The sequence below is a fragment of the Populus alba genome, chromosome 1 (genome assembly GCF_005239225.2).
Source record: "Populus alba chromosome 1, ASM523922v2, whole genome shotgun sequence".
NCBI lineage: Eukaryota > Viridiplantae > Streptophyta > Magnoliopsida > Malpighiales > Salicaceae > Populus > Populus alba.
The window spans coordinates 16,561,450-16,576,751 of NC_133284.1; the positions used below are offsets into that span (position 1 = coordinate 16,561,450).

General features: G+C 30.4%; 1 protein-coding gene across 1 annotated transcript; it reads left to right on the plus strand.

Annotated features, from left to right (window-relative positions):
* Positions 1-12,125: 12,125 nt before the first annotated feature.
* On the plus strand, positions 12,126-14,869 carry LOC118034892 (root phototropism protein 3). Its single transcript, XM_035040327.2, has 2 exons — positions 12,126-13,159; positions 14,167-14,869. The coding sequence occupies exons 1-2, from the start codon at positions 12,422-12,424 to the stop codon at positions 14,743-14,745; spliced, it is 1,317 nt and encodes a 438-aa protein (XP_034896218.1). The 5' UTR covers positions 12,126-12,421; the 3' UTR covers positions 14,746-14,869.
* Positions 14,870-15,302: the final 433 nt, after the last annotated feature.

Genomic DNA, 15,302 nt, shown 5'->3' on the forward strand with positions numbered 1-15,302 from the left:
AGTTATCCAACGTAGTGTAATCTAATCGAATGACCCAGCTAGCTAAGACAAAAAGATTTCAAAGATTGTATAAATTTCAAAGGGTCTAAGAGATTTTTCTATTGTGATTCGAGTTGATAATTATTAGAGGTTGAATATTTGATTGATTTATGATTTATGATAATCCAATCTTGAAATAATCATTCAAACTCGATAAGAACATTAAATCTTCAGGTAATTTTTATATAAAACTTAAACAATTTTTTATCTATTTAGCAAGAATCTTAATACTTCTAAAAAAATTTTAAATTTATCATTTATACTGTATCTACATGTTTAAGGAACCAACAATTCTAATATGCTTTATCTTACTTACAAGATAACAAAAAGAACGTCTAATATAATTTCAGGATTAATTTGATGACTGTATTAGAAGATAGAGAGATGTTATGGAGCATGAAATCAATCAGTTAGATAATCAATCACAATTAAAGGAAAAATAATAATTAAGATGCCGTTTAACATAATTCAAAGAATTATGATTTTTTTTTATTCATAATTTTGAAGTAATTTTTTTAATAACTCACTAGATGAGTTAAAAAAATTTTAAGTTAGAAGGATTTTTAAGAAAAAATGTAATAAAAGGTATAATTCATAAATTAAAAGTTATAATTTTAACTTTTGATTAAATCAAAATTTTAAATCAATTTTATAACTAATTTTTAATTTATATCAAAAGGTAATTCCAACTAAAAATATTTTTATTTTTATTTATTTAAAAGTTAAAAAATAACTTAAATTTCGTACCCAAATATAACCTAATATTCTTTGATTTTTTAACTTTGTTATTATATTATTGTGTTTTTTTTATATAAAAATAGTCATGAATATATACACAACAATACAAGAAAAATTATTAATATGATTCTCTCTAAAATTTCTTATGTTTTTTTTTTTCCCCGTATATACATATATGTGAGTGAGAGCTAGCGTGTAAATATGTACTTTCAAGTATTATGAATATTCAATGAGATGAAGATACAAATTTTGTTATTTTTTTATCAAAAGGTTTTTATATAATTTATTGATTTTTTATGATTTTTTCATATAATCCCGTAAAAATTGTATATACACACACGCGCACACACACACACATATATTATTGAAACTTTTATTTCAAATCATGATAAGTTTTTATTTTTTTTAAAATATTTTTAATAGAAAAGATATATTTTCATCAAAATAAAAATGAAATACATGAATAAAAAAGAGAGAGTTTTGGCTGAAGAAAAAATATTTTTATTTTTAATTCAAATTATTAAAATTCTTACAAATATTTAATTTAGTTGTCCTAAGTTTTTATTGAAAGAATAAAGTTGCTAAGAAAAAAAAACATATTGTTGTTAAAATAAAAGGTAAAACACATGAATAATAAATAAGAATTTTAACTCAAATTATACATTTTTTATCTTAAAAATTAAAATCAGGTACATATTTATTTTAATTATAATAAAATTAAATAAATATAAGTTTTGAAAATGGGTCCACAGCTGGTTGAAATTAATTATGTTCTCCTGGGAAGAGAATAAGCCGCGACGTGTCATAGGAAGGAACCAGTATCGCGAGGGTTATATATATATATAAACTAAGATTTAAAAGTTTGGGGTTTTATTTACAAGGTTATATCTAAGAGTCTTGAGTTTGGTTGCAACGCTTTACTTAAAAGTAATATTTATAATATTATTAATAATATTAAACTTGCATTATCCAAGTTTAACTGAACCTGATTATAACACCGGATCCAAGAATATTGGATTTAGGTCTGACTATAAGGTCGTGTCATAAAAGTGTGATAATTAAATAGATTAATTAAAAAAAAACTAATGAAAAAAAAATTGAATTAATTAGGTTAACCTTTTAAATTAGATTATCCCGTAAAACCTAGAATTTGCATCATGAAAATTTGATAACTAAATAGAAAAAAAAAATTGACAGATTTACTCAGAATTAACTGAGTTAACCCATCAAACCCAGGATACGTGTTATGAAAGTTTGATAATTAAATAAAAAGAAATTTAACATTAACAAACTAAACTAAATAAAAAAAATAATTAAAAAAATCAGGGTTAACTTATCAAACCAGGTTAACCTATCAAACCTGAGATCCGTATCATAAAAATATGATAACTAAATAAAAAAAAATTAAAATTAACAAACTAAATCAAACAAAAAAATTTATTAAAAAAATTAAAAAAAAGAAAATTCTATATTATTATTATTATTATTATTATATTAATAAGTGAAAGGCGTTGGAACCACAACTTTTAGAATAGTACTTAATTAATATTAAAATCGACGAGAATTTGTCAAGATACAAGCCAAAATTGAAAATACAAGCCAGCTAGTTTTGGCCAGCTACAACTACAAGCCGCTGTTGTGGACCTAGAAATCATACAAAAGCAGCAGTTCACGTGGTGGTTCCAATATAGTGTCCTCACTTTTACCTTTGCATAACAATCCAAACTTTTGGCATCGATCATTACCTAGAAAACTAAAAGTCACGAGTGTTTTACTTTAGCCCTATTCATAGTAAGTTACATGAAAATTATATTTGTACTTTTTTGTTCAAAAAATTATGTTTTTTTTTTTTTTTTGGATGGGGATGTTAATTATAGTGAAAAACATATTGTTTTACAATTAGAATCAATAAAATATAAACTATAAACCAAGAGCTTTCTTGACTTTGTATAAATTTTTTAGCAGTAAAAATATAAATTTACCCCTAGAATAAAAGAATTATTGTGTTGCTGAACAAAAGTGTTTTGGGGTTTTCAGATTTTACTATAAAGTGCAAATATATCTTTAACCTTGAGAGAGACAAAACATGAGGGTATTTTTATACTTTTGTATGGGTATTTTGTGTAATTATCGGGGTTTTGAGGGCATTTTGATATTTTTCAGAGTTTTTTAATGCTTAAAACTGCTAGTGCATGCTTGGTACGCCCTAGCGTGTAAGTGATGTCTCCACCATTTAGGCGATACGTGTGACGCCACCCGGCGGACGCAACTGGTTATTTGGGCGTTTTGAAGTTTTCAGATTTTATTGTATAATGAAAATATAAGTTTAATCTTGGGAGAGACAACACATAAGCTTAGCATTTAGGGGGTATTTTTGCACTTTTATATGGGTATTTTGGTGATTTTTTCATAATTTTTCATTTTTTTATAAAATGCTTAAAGTTGCTGGTGCGTGCTTGATACGTCCTAATGCGTGAGTGGCGCCTTTGTCATTTATGCAACACGTGTGATGCCACCTGGTGGACGCAACTGATTGTTCGAGTGTTTTGGAGTTTTTTAGATTTTATTGTATAGTGCAAATATATCTTTAACCTTGAGAGAGACAACATAAGCTTAGCATTTAGGGGGTATTTTTGCACTTTTATATGGGTATTTTGATATTTTTTTGCGTTTTTTCTAAGTTTTTTAAAATGCTTAAAGTTGCTGGTGTGTGCTTGGTACGCCCCAGCACGTGAGTGTCGTCTTCGCCATTTAGGCAGCACGTGTGATGCCACCTGATGGACGTAATTGATTGTCCGAAAGTTTTGGAGTTTTTAGATTTTATTGTATAGTGCAAATATATCTTTAACCTTAGGAGAGACAAAATATAAGCTTAGCATTTAGGAGGTATTTTTGTACCTTATATGGGTATTTTTGTATTTTTTTTTCATTTTTTTTCTGAGTTTTTTAATGCTTAAAGCAACTGGTGCGTGCTCGGCACCTCTTAGCGTGTGAGTGGCATCTATGCCATTTAGGCGGCGCATGTGATGACACTCGGTGGATGTAATTGGTTGTCTGTCGTCTTTTTAGATGCACTACCATGGTCTATTTCATTTGGAGTGACGCGTGACAACTTACAATAGTCGGATTGTTGTCGATAGTTATTTGAATTCCCCCCTTCTTTTCTCTCTTTTAACAGGTAATATATGGCACTATCCTCTTTGTTTCTTACTTTTTAATTTTAGTCATTATTCTATTAATTTTTTATTTTGTTCATTTTTTATTTTTAGAAGTTTTATTCTTTTTAATTTAGTCCTTCAATTGTAATTTCTCATATGTTTGATTTTTCATTTCAGTCCTTATTTTCTTCAATTTCTAATTTTGTCCTCAGCATTTTTGTTTAAGTTTTGTTTTTCAATTTCATCATTCAATTAAATTTTTTGTTGTATCATTTTTGTCAATTTGACCTTCTTTTGATTTTTTTTTCCTTTTATTAAAGCCATTTTTAATTCAATTAAACACTTCAATTGAAAATTTTTATTCCTTTAATTAATGTTTATTCTCACCCACATTTTTTTTGGATCCTTTTGTGTAATTAGTTTTTTTTTTTTTTGTTTCTGGTTTCATCTTTTGACATTTAATTTGTTAGGAATTCATCTTCGTATGATTTTATTGTCCTGTATTAATTTTTTTAATATTGGTTTTGTAAATATCTTCAAGTTTTTTTATGGATTTATCCCGGTTTCATGACTTAAGTCATAATTTTTGCATGCCTTTTTTAATATAAGTGTTTTTAGTTGTTTTGTTTCTATTTTATTTTTCAAGGTATCATTCTAATTCATCTATAATTTATATATATATATATATATATATATATATATATATATATATAAATGAAGTTTATTTTTTTAAAATAAAAAATATTTATTTTTAAATTATATTGCTGATGTGTTCAACCTTACGTAATATTTTCTATGGTATGAGTTTATTCTATCAGTTTCATTTGTATTTATCTTTTAAGTTATGAGTTTTTTAGGGTATGAATTTATCTTTTATTTATTTAAATAAATAAGTTCAGTAAACAGAATTGAATGCATGTCTCATTTTATGTCATGAAATATCTTGTTCTTGCTTGCATAAGCTTTCCAATTTCCACTTTTAATGTTTTTATGTAAAAAAAACAAATTGAATGGCTTGCATACCCGATATTTTTGAAAAAAAAAATTATAACCTGCATCAAAACATTACCACATCATGCATGGATTGTACATTTCTGTGCAAAACTTGACCATTTCAGCTATCTAAATCTGACAATTAGTTTATTTAAGAAGTTTTTTTTTTTTTTTTTTATCAAATTAGCACAATAAACTTAAAAATGTGAGGGAATGACATTGTTTGAAAATGATTTGGGAAAATAACATAGTTTGACCTTTTCACACTACAAAAACATGACATCAACTAAATATCATATTTTTGAAACACAACAACTACTTATCACGCTTCTAAAGAGTGACAACTTAAGATGTTGCGCTTTTGAAGGGTGACATCAATTAAAATTTAAATACCCTCCCAAATTAAATAACACGTTCCAGACATATCTCCTCTACAAATTGAGGATGCCTTAATTTAAATCTAACAAAAATCCACAAAACACTAATATTTTGCCCTCTAAACAACTAAAAATCAAACCTTTCCTAGTCTGAAAACATCTTTTGATGTTTTTATGATGAAAATCCATTGTTTCCTTTACTGTCTTTGCTACTATTGTCACTGCCATCATCATTGATGCCACCACCCCAACCTTTTTTCTAGTACTACAAGCAAGATAAACATACTAAATTGCTATGAATTTATGTTTGGTTTGGTTGAAATCAAATATTTATTTAGGTTAAATTTAAGGTTTATGGTGAATTTAGGGTTTGTTGAATTAATGATAAATTAGTTAAGAATACAATCATTTGAGGTTTATTTGATATAGTTGAATATGCAAATAATTTAAATTAATTATTTCAGTTAATTATGTGTTCCGTTTAATTTAGGTTAAGTGGTCAAATTAGGGATTTTGTGTATATTGTTGGAATTGATTAATAATGTAGTTAAATACACTTGATGATTTCATGCTATTGAGGATGAATACATCTGAATTATGAAGAATTACATGTTACATTGAATTGTTGATGAGTTGATGAATTTACTATTTTCTTTGAATTATATTAATTTGCTATGAATTTGGGTTTGATTTAATGTAATTGAGCATGAAAATATCAAATAGACTTTCTATCATGAATTATATTTATTTTTTGGTTAAGTTTGCTTTAACATTAAATTTTGAAAATTTGATTGATTTTGCTATGAATTTTGCCAAATAGGGTTGGAGTAATGTTATTTAGTTAAAATTATGTCAATTTGATCAAAATATAATTTTTATTTTTTACAGAATGTCTAATAACATATTTATGTTATGTCATTATGATTACAATATTGTATCTAATATGAACAGTAGTATCACATACAATGAAGAGTATAGTTTGTTGTTAATTGATAATTTAGACATGCCATATACAGAAATGAAAGAAACCATTTGTCATGGATTTGGATGGAATTATAATGATATTGATGTTGAAATAACTTGGAAGTGTCAAATTGGTGAACATCAATATTATCTTGTACCGATTATATGTGATGGTAGTTTTAAGACAATGATTGATTCTTTCATTCAAAGTGGTTTGAACATGATAATATTGTTTGTGAGAAGTTGACTAAAATCTTTGTGTATCCCAAATTTTATTGGTCTTTCAAATTTAGCTGGTAGAGGTAAAAATAATTTATTGTCGAATGATTTTCTACAAAGGGTAAAATGATACTATGTTTGACAATGCATTTGGTGATCAACATATAATTTACTATTTTGAGCCTAGTGACAATAAAGATGGTGTTGATAATGATGTTGATAATGATAATGATATTGATGATGAAATTATTCCTTATGCTCTTGAATTTGTAGATTTTTTTAAGTCTAGATTTGTTGTTTGACATGATTGGACACTTAATTATAAACGCATGTTAGAAGGGTCTAATTTAGTGGTTGGTCAAACATTTAGTAGTAAAAATAAATTGGTTAATGTTGTTAAACTATGGCACATTGGACACTCAGTTGAATATCAAGTCCAACAATCAAACTTCAAATTTATTTATTTTGAATACCAAGTCCAAAATATAAGTGATATTTATATGAGGGGATATCATAAAAGGTCAGATTCATTTGAGATAGAAAAGTTAAAAAGTCTATACACATGTGTTTTGACCTTTGTCCAAAAAGACCATTATCAACTTATACAAATCTTATTACTAGTGTTATATCAACCCTTGTAATGAATAATCTTTCAATGATGGTTGTAAGCATACGAGATGAAATAAAATTGCAATATAAGTATAAAATATCATATGACAAAGTATATGTTGTAAAACAAAAGGTGATTGAGTATTTTTATGGTTCACAAAAAGAGTTTTTTGAGAAATTGCCTAGGTTGTTGTTGGCAATAAAGAAAACAAATCTTGGAATAGCTGATGATTTGACACATATAGCTTTTTTTGGTAATTTGGACCTTGTATTGAAGGTTAAAAGTATTGTAAACCAATTATCAGCATTAATGAGGCACATTTGTATGGACAATATGATGAGAAGTTATTGATTGTAGTTGCTTTTGAAGCAAATAATGGGATATTCCCTTTAGCTTTTTGCAACTATTAATGAAGAAAATAATTATAATTGGAGATGGTTTTTACATTGCTTACAAAGACACGATACTGATGGTAGAACTGGTATATGCATAATATGATATAGACATGCAAGCATCAAGAATGGAGTAGCAGAAATATGGCATCAATCTTTAGAATTCCATCGGTATTGTGCCAGACATTTCATTAACAACTTTAACCATAAATTGAAAGACCCATCTACCAAAAAAGATTTCATAAGAATGTGTTATAAACCTTCTAGTCACAAATTTGATTTGTGGTATGAAATAATATGTAACCTGGACCTAACATATAAAAAAATAGCTTGAAAAGGAGCCAAAAGAAAAACAGGATTTATGTTATGATACAGAGATGATAATATGAAAATTAATCTTTTAGAATAATTTAATCATGCTCTGAAAAATACTCCTGCAATGCCTATATCTACTCTGGTATGATGAACACTTTACATATGTAATGGTTATTCGGTCAAGCAGAGATGTGAAGTTAGTGATGTCATTTAAAGTGGAGTAATTTAGCCTTCAGTAATTCAGATTGAATTGACAATAAGTAGGGATAGATCAAGAGATCATATTGCAATATTGATTGATTAAGAGAAACATGTTTTCCAGGCTAACACCCCTATTAAATTAAGTGTCGTGATAGAAGTTAGATGAGAAGTGATATTAAATGACAGAACATGCACATGTGGTAAATAACAGACATTTCATCGTTCGTGTTTATGTTGTACCGAGAATCATTTTAACTTCACACAGTTTATTGATGATTATTACATGGTTCAAAGCTACAGATCATCATATGAAATGTCATTTCATCCATTAATAGATGAGTTAGAATGGACTGATTACATTGGACTTTAAGTTGAAGTAGACTCATTAAGATGGAAATTAGGACATGGTCGACAAATGTCTACTTTTGCAAAAGAGATGGATGCAAGAGAAGGTCATGTACATTATAGGTATGACATAAGCTATACCACATGACATAATAGAAAAACATGTTCTAATCGACAACGTATGTATAACAATACAATTATATAATTTCAAACATATTATGATATTTTTGTTAAGCATATTGAAACTTATACAATTTCACATCAATCACAGGTACTATTACATGGGATGGCATGCACTCGAGGTGGTGGATCATCTTCTCATATTGAGCGTTCATTTTTGGAAGATAATTAGAGAAAGCATTACTACGAGTATGTAGAGCATCACTCACCATACATACATATCATACCCTCCAACACTTTTATCTTGTGGTTGCAGGATCAACATCAATTGGAGGATGTATTCACCGATATTGTAAGAATATTTAATTTAAATAAATTTTAATTTATACTTAATTTAATTATAATTAAATGTATTATACATGTATGTAATTATAATTTAAATTGTCATGCAGGATGACAACACTATTTATTGTCATATACATAGATGAATGATATTATATGAACAACTCCAACCATATGTGGTGTAACGCCCCACCCCACTAGAAAGATATTGTTTGTTTTGGCCCACATGCCTCATGAATTTGTTCTTGGCAGCCACACATGGCCTTAAAATGCGTCTTACTAGTCAATGTGAGCATGCTCATATAAAACCCTCCTCCAAGTCCTCACCTGTCAATGTAGGATATTACAATCCACCTCTTTTAAGGAGCCTGATGACCCCGTCGATACCATTGGATAGCTAGTGAGCCAGGCTCTAATATCAAAATGTAACACCCCACCCCACTAACAAGATATTGTCCGTTTTGGCCAATGAGCCTTATGAATTTGTTCTTGGCAACCACATATGGGTCCAAAATACGTCTTACTAGTCAAGGTGAGTATGCTCATATAAAGCCCTCCCCCAAGTCATCACTCGTCGATGTGAGATATTACATGTGGTCCATGCTAGTTTTTATACATTAGTTGTCTTAACCACATCAAGTTGGACCATGACTTGATCCATGCACTGATTGAGCAATGAAGACGTGAGACAAATACATTCCATTTTAGATATAGAGAGATGACACCAACTTTACAGAACGTAATGATTTTTCTTGGACTGCCTATTGATGGACGAGTAGTAACATCTACTGCTGTTTATAATAGAATTGTGTTATGCAAGTGATCATTTAGATTATCACTCCCTCTTTCTAAATTAAAAGGGGTGGCGACATATGTCTTAAATGGATTGATAAGACATTTTCAACACCACCAGATGATGTTGACGAAGAGGTCTAAGGGAGGTACAAAATTAATTATGATTTGAATGTGTTGATTATTTGTTAAGATTGTGTTAATTATTATTATTATGATTTTAATTTGTTTTTAGGTATGCTAGAGCATATATACCCCATTAGTTTGGCAGTGTATTATTCATTGACCTCACATGGAGATATGTTCATTTACTTTATTTGATGCTCCTGGATAATTTTGATGTCATCTCCATATATAGCTGGTGATCTGCTGTATTGACATGCTTGTACAAATATTTATATCTTGCATGCCTAAAGTGGGCCAAACAGCTAGGTGAAATGTTTGCTACTTCTACATGTATGCATAAAAAAATTGTAAATAATTATTTAGATTTCATAATTTTATTGTTAACATGCAATAAACAAATTTTTTTTATTTAATAACAGTTATAGTTGTGAGAACATCTTCATGTGGGAAGGCCTTAGATTACCGTATATGATAGTCTAGATTATGAGGATTACACTGCTTCTCTCACTAGGATGCATGTATTGCATTTATATTGTGTAATTGTAACTTTAAAAAACACAATTAAATAGACATGTGTTAAATGTTAGGTGGTGTGCTGGATGAGTTTTTGAAAATAATTCAATACATGTGCTTGCATTTTATCCAAGCAAGCTCGATAGATAACATGCTATCCAAGTTTTTTTTGAACTATTTGTTTAAAAAAAATTTAACTTTACCGAATTATTGTTATAACTATGTAACTTATATTCTGCAAGTCATGTAGACGCCTTATTCAGAAGAAAGATTGGTGGTTGCTCTGACTGTCTGCATCAGTGGGATGGATATATGGACATTAGTGGTCCTGCTAATATTTCTTGAGATCACATTTCAATCGATATCGATATTAATGATGCTTTGCACATCATTACTCGTAAGGGTAAAAATGATGATTACTATTGGTTAGGTCATCATTAAGCTAATGTATCACAATTAGATGCACAGAGGAATGAGATATTTATAGAGATGCATTATGTGATTATTAATGAGGTGTATATGATTTGGTACATGAGTATCACAAGTCGAGTTACGACTCTAGATCTCAAGCAAATTCCTCCACATAGAAATATGCATTACAAGCAACATATGCAGCAGTTTCAACATCACGTAAATAATCAAGTCTTTTATAATTAATATATGTTAATCATTGAGTTTTATGTATTTATCTTTTAATTTAACATTAATATTTTATTAATATTAGGTTGGCTTCTTGCTATGGGAGGGTCAAAAGGCCATATTTATGCTTCGTAATATTGATGAAGCAAACAAGAGTTACACCTATATGTCCTGTTAGTTTAATGTTTGCCGCTTTGGATTTGATATATTTGGAGAGAGGTTAACTCTTGATTATGAAAAGTGAGGATCTATTGAGTTTAATTAGAATTTGTTGATTGAGGTTATTGTGTTTTTTTATAGGTTTTTTTAAGCGAGATAAAATTTTGGGTATACTTCTTATATGGGAAAACTTTATCCAAATTTTGTTAAATTATAAAATTTTTAACTCTCTAAAATCATAAAATAAATTAAATTTCAGATAAAATAAGAACTATGATTCTATAAACTTTTCTAGGCTCAAAACACAAATTTTAGCTATTGTCTAACTGTTTTTTTAAATGATTTTTAAAATGACCTGCCAATTAATTAATATCATGGTTCTGAACTGCGACAATTTTAAACTGTATTATTTCGTCAAAACTTTTCATTCATTGTTATTTTGCTATTTAATTGTATTTTATGTGTTAGAGGCCCAATTTACCCATTTAAAAACCCATTAGTTTTGATATTTTATTGAAATGTCCTTGAAGTTTCAATATTGCTAATCAAATTAGCTGAAATTAATGCGTTCTCGTGATCCCTATAAGATCCATCCCATTATTTGGCTGCTTCCTCCCTCATGATGCTTCGTGTTGCTTCGTTTTCCAGGTGTAAAGTGATGTCCTCCTGCTGTTTACAGCACAAAAGCATCACGGATACTTGCATTGCATATTGCATTTTAACTTGTACTAATATTTTAAATGGAAAAGACATATTTTCATCAAAATAAAAAAGAAATACATTTTTCTCCTTAATTTAAATTATTAAGATTCTTATAAAAATTTATTTTAGTTCTCCTTAGTTCTTATTGAAAGACTAAAGTTCCCAAGAAGAAAAACAAATTTTTGTTAAAATAAGTAAATTAAATACATGAATAAAAAATAAGAATTGTAACTAAAATAATACATATTTTTTGTCTTGAAAACTAAAACCATGCACATATTTATTTTAATTATCATGAATTTGAATAAATATAAGCATTGAAAATGGGTACAGGGCTGGTTAAAATTAATTATGTTCTTCTCCTGGGAAAAGAATAAGCCACGACGTGTCATAGGAAGGAATATTAGCATTGAAGAGAATTTGTCCTCTCCTCTGTGTTCCTACTCTTCTTTTATCCTTTCTGCTTCTTCTCCCATTCACTCAAAGATCTCTTATGATAAATACCATCCATCTCTACGTATATTTATCCTCTCATACAACAAAAGCTGAAGAGCATCTTCCCAACCAGGCACAGGAAATTCTGTAACATGAATCCCTCTTATATAAATGAAAGAGCCACCTACGAACAATATTAAGTAGCCCTTATTCTCAAAATTGCTTCGCTACTCTTCCACCAAAATGAAGGCGGCCTCTTTTCCAGAATCAGTTCTTGCCTCAGGATTAAAAACATCCCAATTCGCTGCCGAATGCTGGTTCGACGACGCATGCATCCTTGATATGGACTACTTTGCTAAGACCCTAGCCGGAATTAAGGCTAAGGGTGTCCGTCCAGACTTCATCGGTTCAATCATAGCTCATTATGCATCAAAGTGGCTACCGGACCTCTCTGGTGACCACCTTTCTTGTAACAAGGGGCTTGCGAACTTTGAAGAATCCCCGGAGAGTGTCACGGCTTTGTGGATGAAAAAGAGATTTTTCGTCGAAACCCTAGTGGGAATCCTGCCTCCGGAGAAGGATTCCATCCCATGTAGCTTCCTCCTACGCCTTCTCCGGATTGCAAACATGGTCAGTGTGGAGCCTGCATATAGAGCTGAGCTTGAAAAGAGGATTTCATGGCAACTCGACCAAGCTTCATTGAAAGAGATCATGATACCATCCTTTAGTCACACTTGCGGGACATTGCTAGATGTTGAGTTAATAATTCGTTTAGTGATGAGTTTTGTTAATTTGGATGAGGTTTCTAGGAGTGGTGCTGCCTTAATTAAGGTAGCTAAGCTTGTTGATTCTTACCTAGCAGAAGCTGCTGTGGATGCCAATTTGAATTTATCAGAGTTCATTGCTCTTGCTGGTGCTCTCCCAGGTCATGCCCGTGCCACAGATGATGGTCTTTACCGTGCCGTTGATACTTATCTCAAAGTAAGTAGTCAAAAGTAGTAAATAATATTGAGTGAAATTTTCATTTTTTTTTCCTCCAATTAACGCAAATGTGCACTCTGCTTGTACTCTTAGCGAGGTCAGTACTGGTTGGATAAAAAAAAAAAAACAGGTAACACTAGTATAATTTCTTTTTAGGGTGGTCAAAACTTAAATTTTACGAGTTTTGTACCTAAAACTTAAGATTTTTTTTTATATATATAGGAGACACTATTAGCGAGGTTTTTGTTTTTTTTTTTTTTTTTTTTTTCAAGAGCCCGGCCCCTGCCAACCTCTCCTGTCTCCGCCCAGCACTTCTACAATTTACTTAAAAACAAAAAATCTTCGCAGTATGAATTTTAAGGTCAAGGTATTTAGAATGATTAATTGTGATATGAATGTACATTGGAAGAGTTAATTCAAAGGTTAAAATGTTTAGTTTATTACATGCAAACGAGTGTAAAAAAGTAGTAAATAGAGAAATGCTTGAAAATAGTAAACTTAAATCAGAACAATTAGAAAACAAAAAGTTCATATGAGTACCGATCGATCTGGTGGCCTTATATGTGGTTGCTTTTGTGTGGGGCTTCATCAGAATAATTAGGTGGTGGGGCGGGGCGGCTACACGGTAGGAGCCACTTGACATTATCACTTCCCTTCACTTAGTAGTCCAGATTTGACCTGACACTGGCCTTTCTCCGATGTGGTCTGCAGCATGTGAGAAGGTAGTGTCAGTGTTGAATTATGTAGGGTTTTGTTTTGTATAGGCAATTTGGTACCTTTCTTTAAGCATCACGAGATCAATATGAACAGCAGCAATCATACACAGTAACCCCTCGATTCACTGTTATAAATGATGAATTAATTATCGTATACACAGAGACAACTATTGAGTCTAGACCAATAACCTTAGAATAGTTTTTCCTTGGATCTTCAATGTTCTGTGGCTCATGAAATATTGCTTTAGTATTTTCGAAGACGATGAATTAATATTGCTCTCTTCTGATCAGGCACACCCTGGACTGCCAAAGCAAGAAAGAAAGGCTCTTTTTAGGTTGATTGATAGCCGAAAGCTCTCTCAGGAGGCATCACTCCATGCTGCCCAAAACGAACGATTGCCTGTTCGTGCAGTGATCCAAGTCCTCTACTCTGAGCAAACCAAGCTCAATCGACAAATAGACTGGAGTGGGTCGTTCAGTGGAGCTAGAAGCCCCAGCTTAGGGTTTGAGGCTCCGGCTAGGTTGCTTTCGAAACGTGAAACGAGTGATCAACAAATGGAGATAAGGAAGCTGAGAGAAGATGTGTTGAGGCTAGAAAGCCAATGCTATGTGATGCAAATGCAGATGGAAAGGATGTTGGAGAAAAAGAAAGGGTTTTTTAGGTGGAAGAAGTTAGGGATTATGCCTAATTCATTGAGAAGTAGTAATAATGTTAGTATTGTTGAGAAGATTGAAGGGAAAAATGCAGGAGAAGGAGATGTAGGGAGTGGGATACAAACTCCTGTGGACTTGAAGACTAAGCTGGTGAGAGGCAAAGGTAAAACCTCTCCCAGGCGGAGAAAATCAATGTTCAGCAATTCTACTTATTAGTTTGACTATATATGACCACAGCTACTTGGTTTTATGCTTGGCTGATTCTAGCACTCATAGATTTAGGATTTTGCTGGTAATATCAAGCCTTAATTTACAAGCATTGCTATTTTTAATGGTTCAAGGTTTTGTCCTCCAGAAAATTAAAAATAATTAAAATTGAATCACCAATGTCCTGCCTCTACATAACACCTGCATCTCAATTTCTTTACAATCATGGCCGCATTGGAACCTCAAGCCTGAAGAAATAGGTATGCCTTGATTTTTTTAATTTAAACTTTGAAATCAATATATATATATATAATCATCCAATGTATGTCTTGATATAACCCTATTTTAAAAGAAAATCTCGGTACCCGTATTCCTTAATTAATTCAAGATGTTCTAGCGAAGAGATGACTAAATATAACCCTATTTTAAAAGAAAATCTCGGTACCCGTATTCCTTAATTCAAGATGTTCTAGCGAAGAGATGACTAAAATACTTCCTGCGCTACTAGTTTATATATATATATATATATATATATGAAATAAAGTTATCATAAAGTTTCTGCCTGT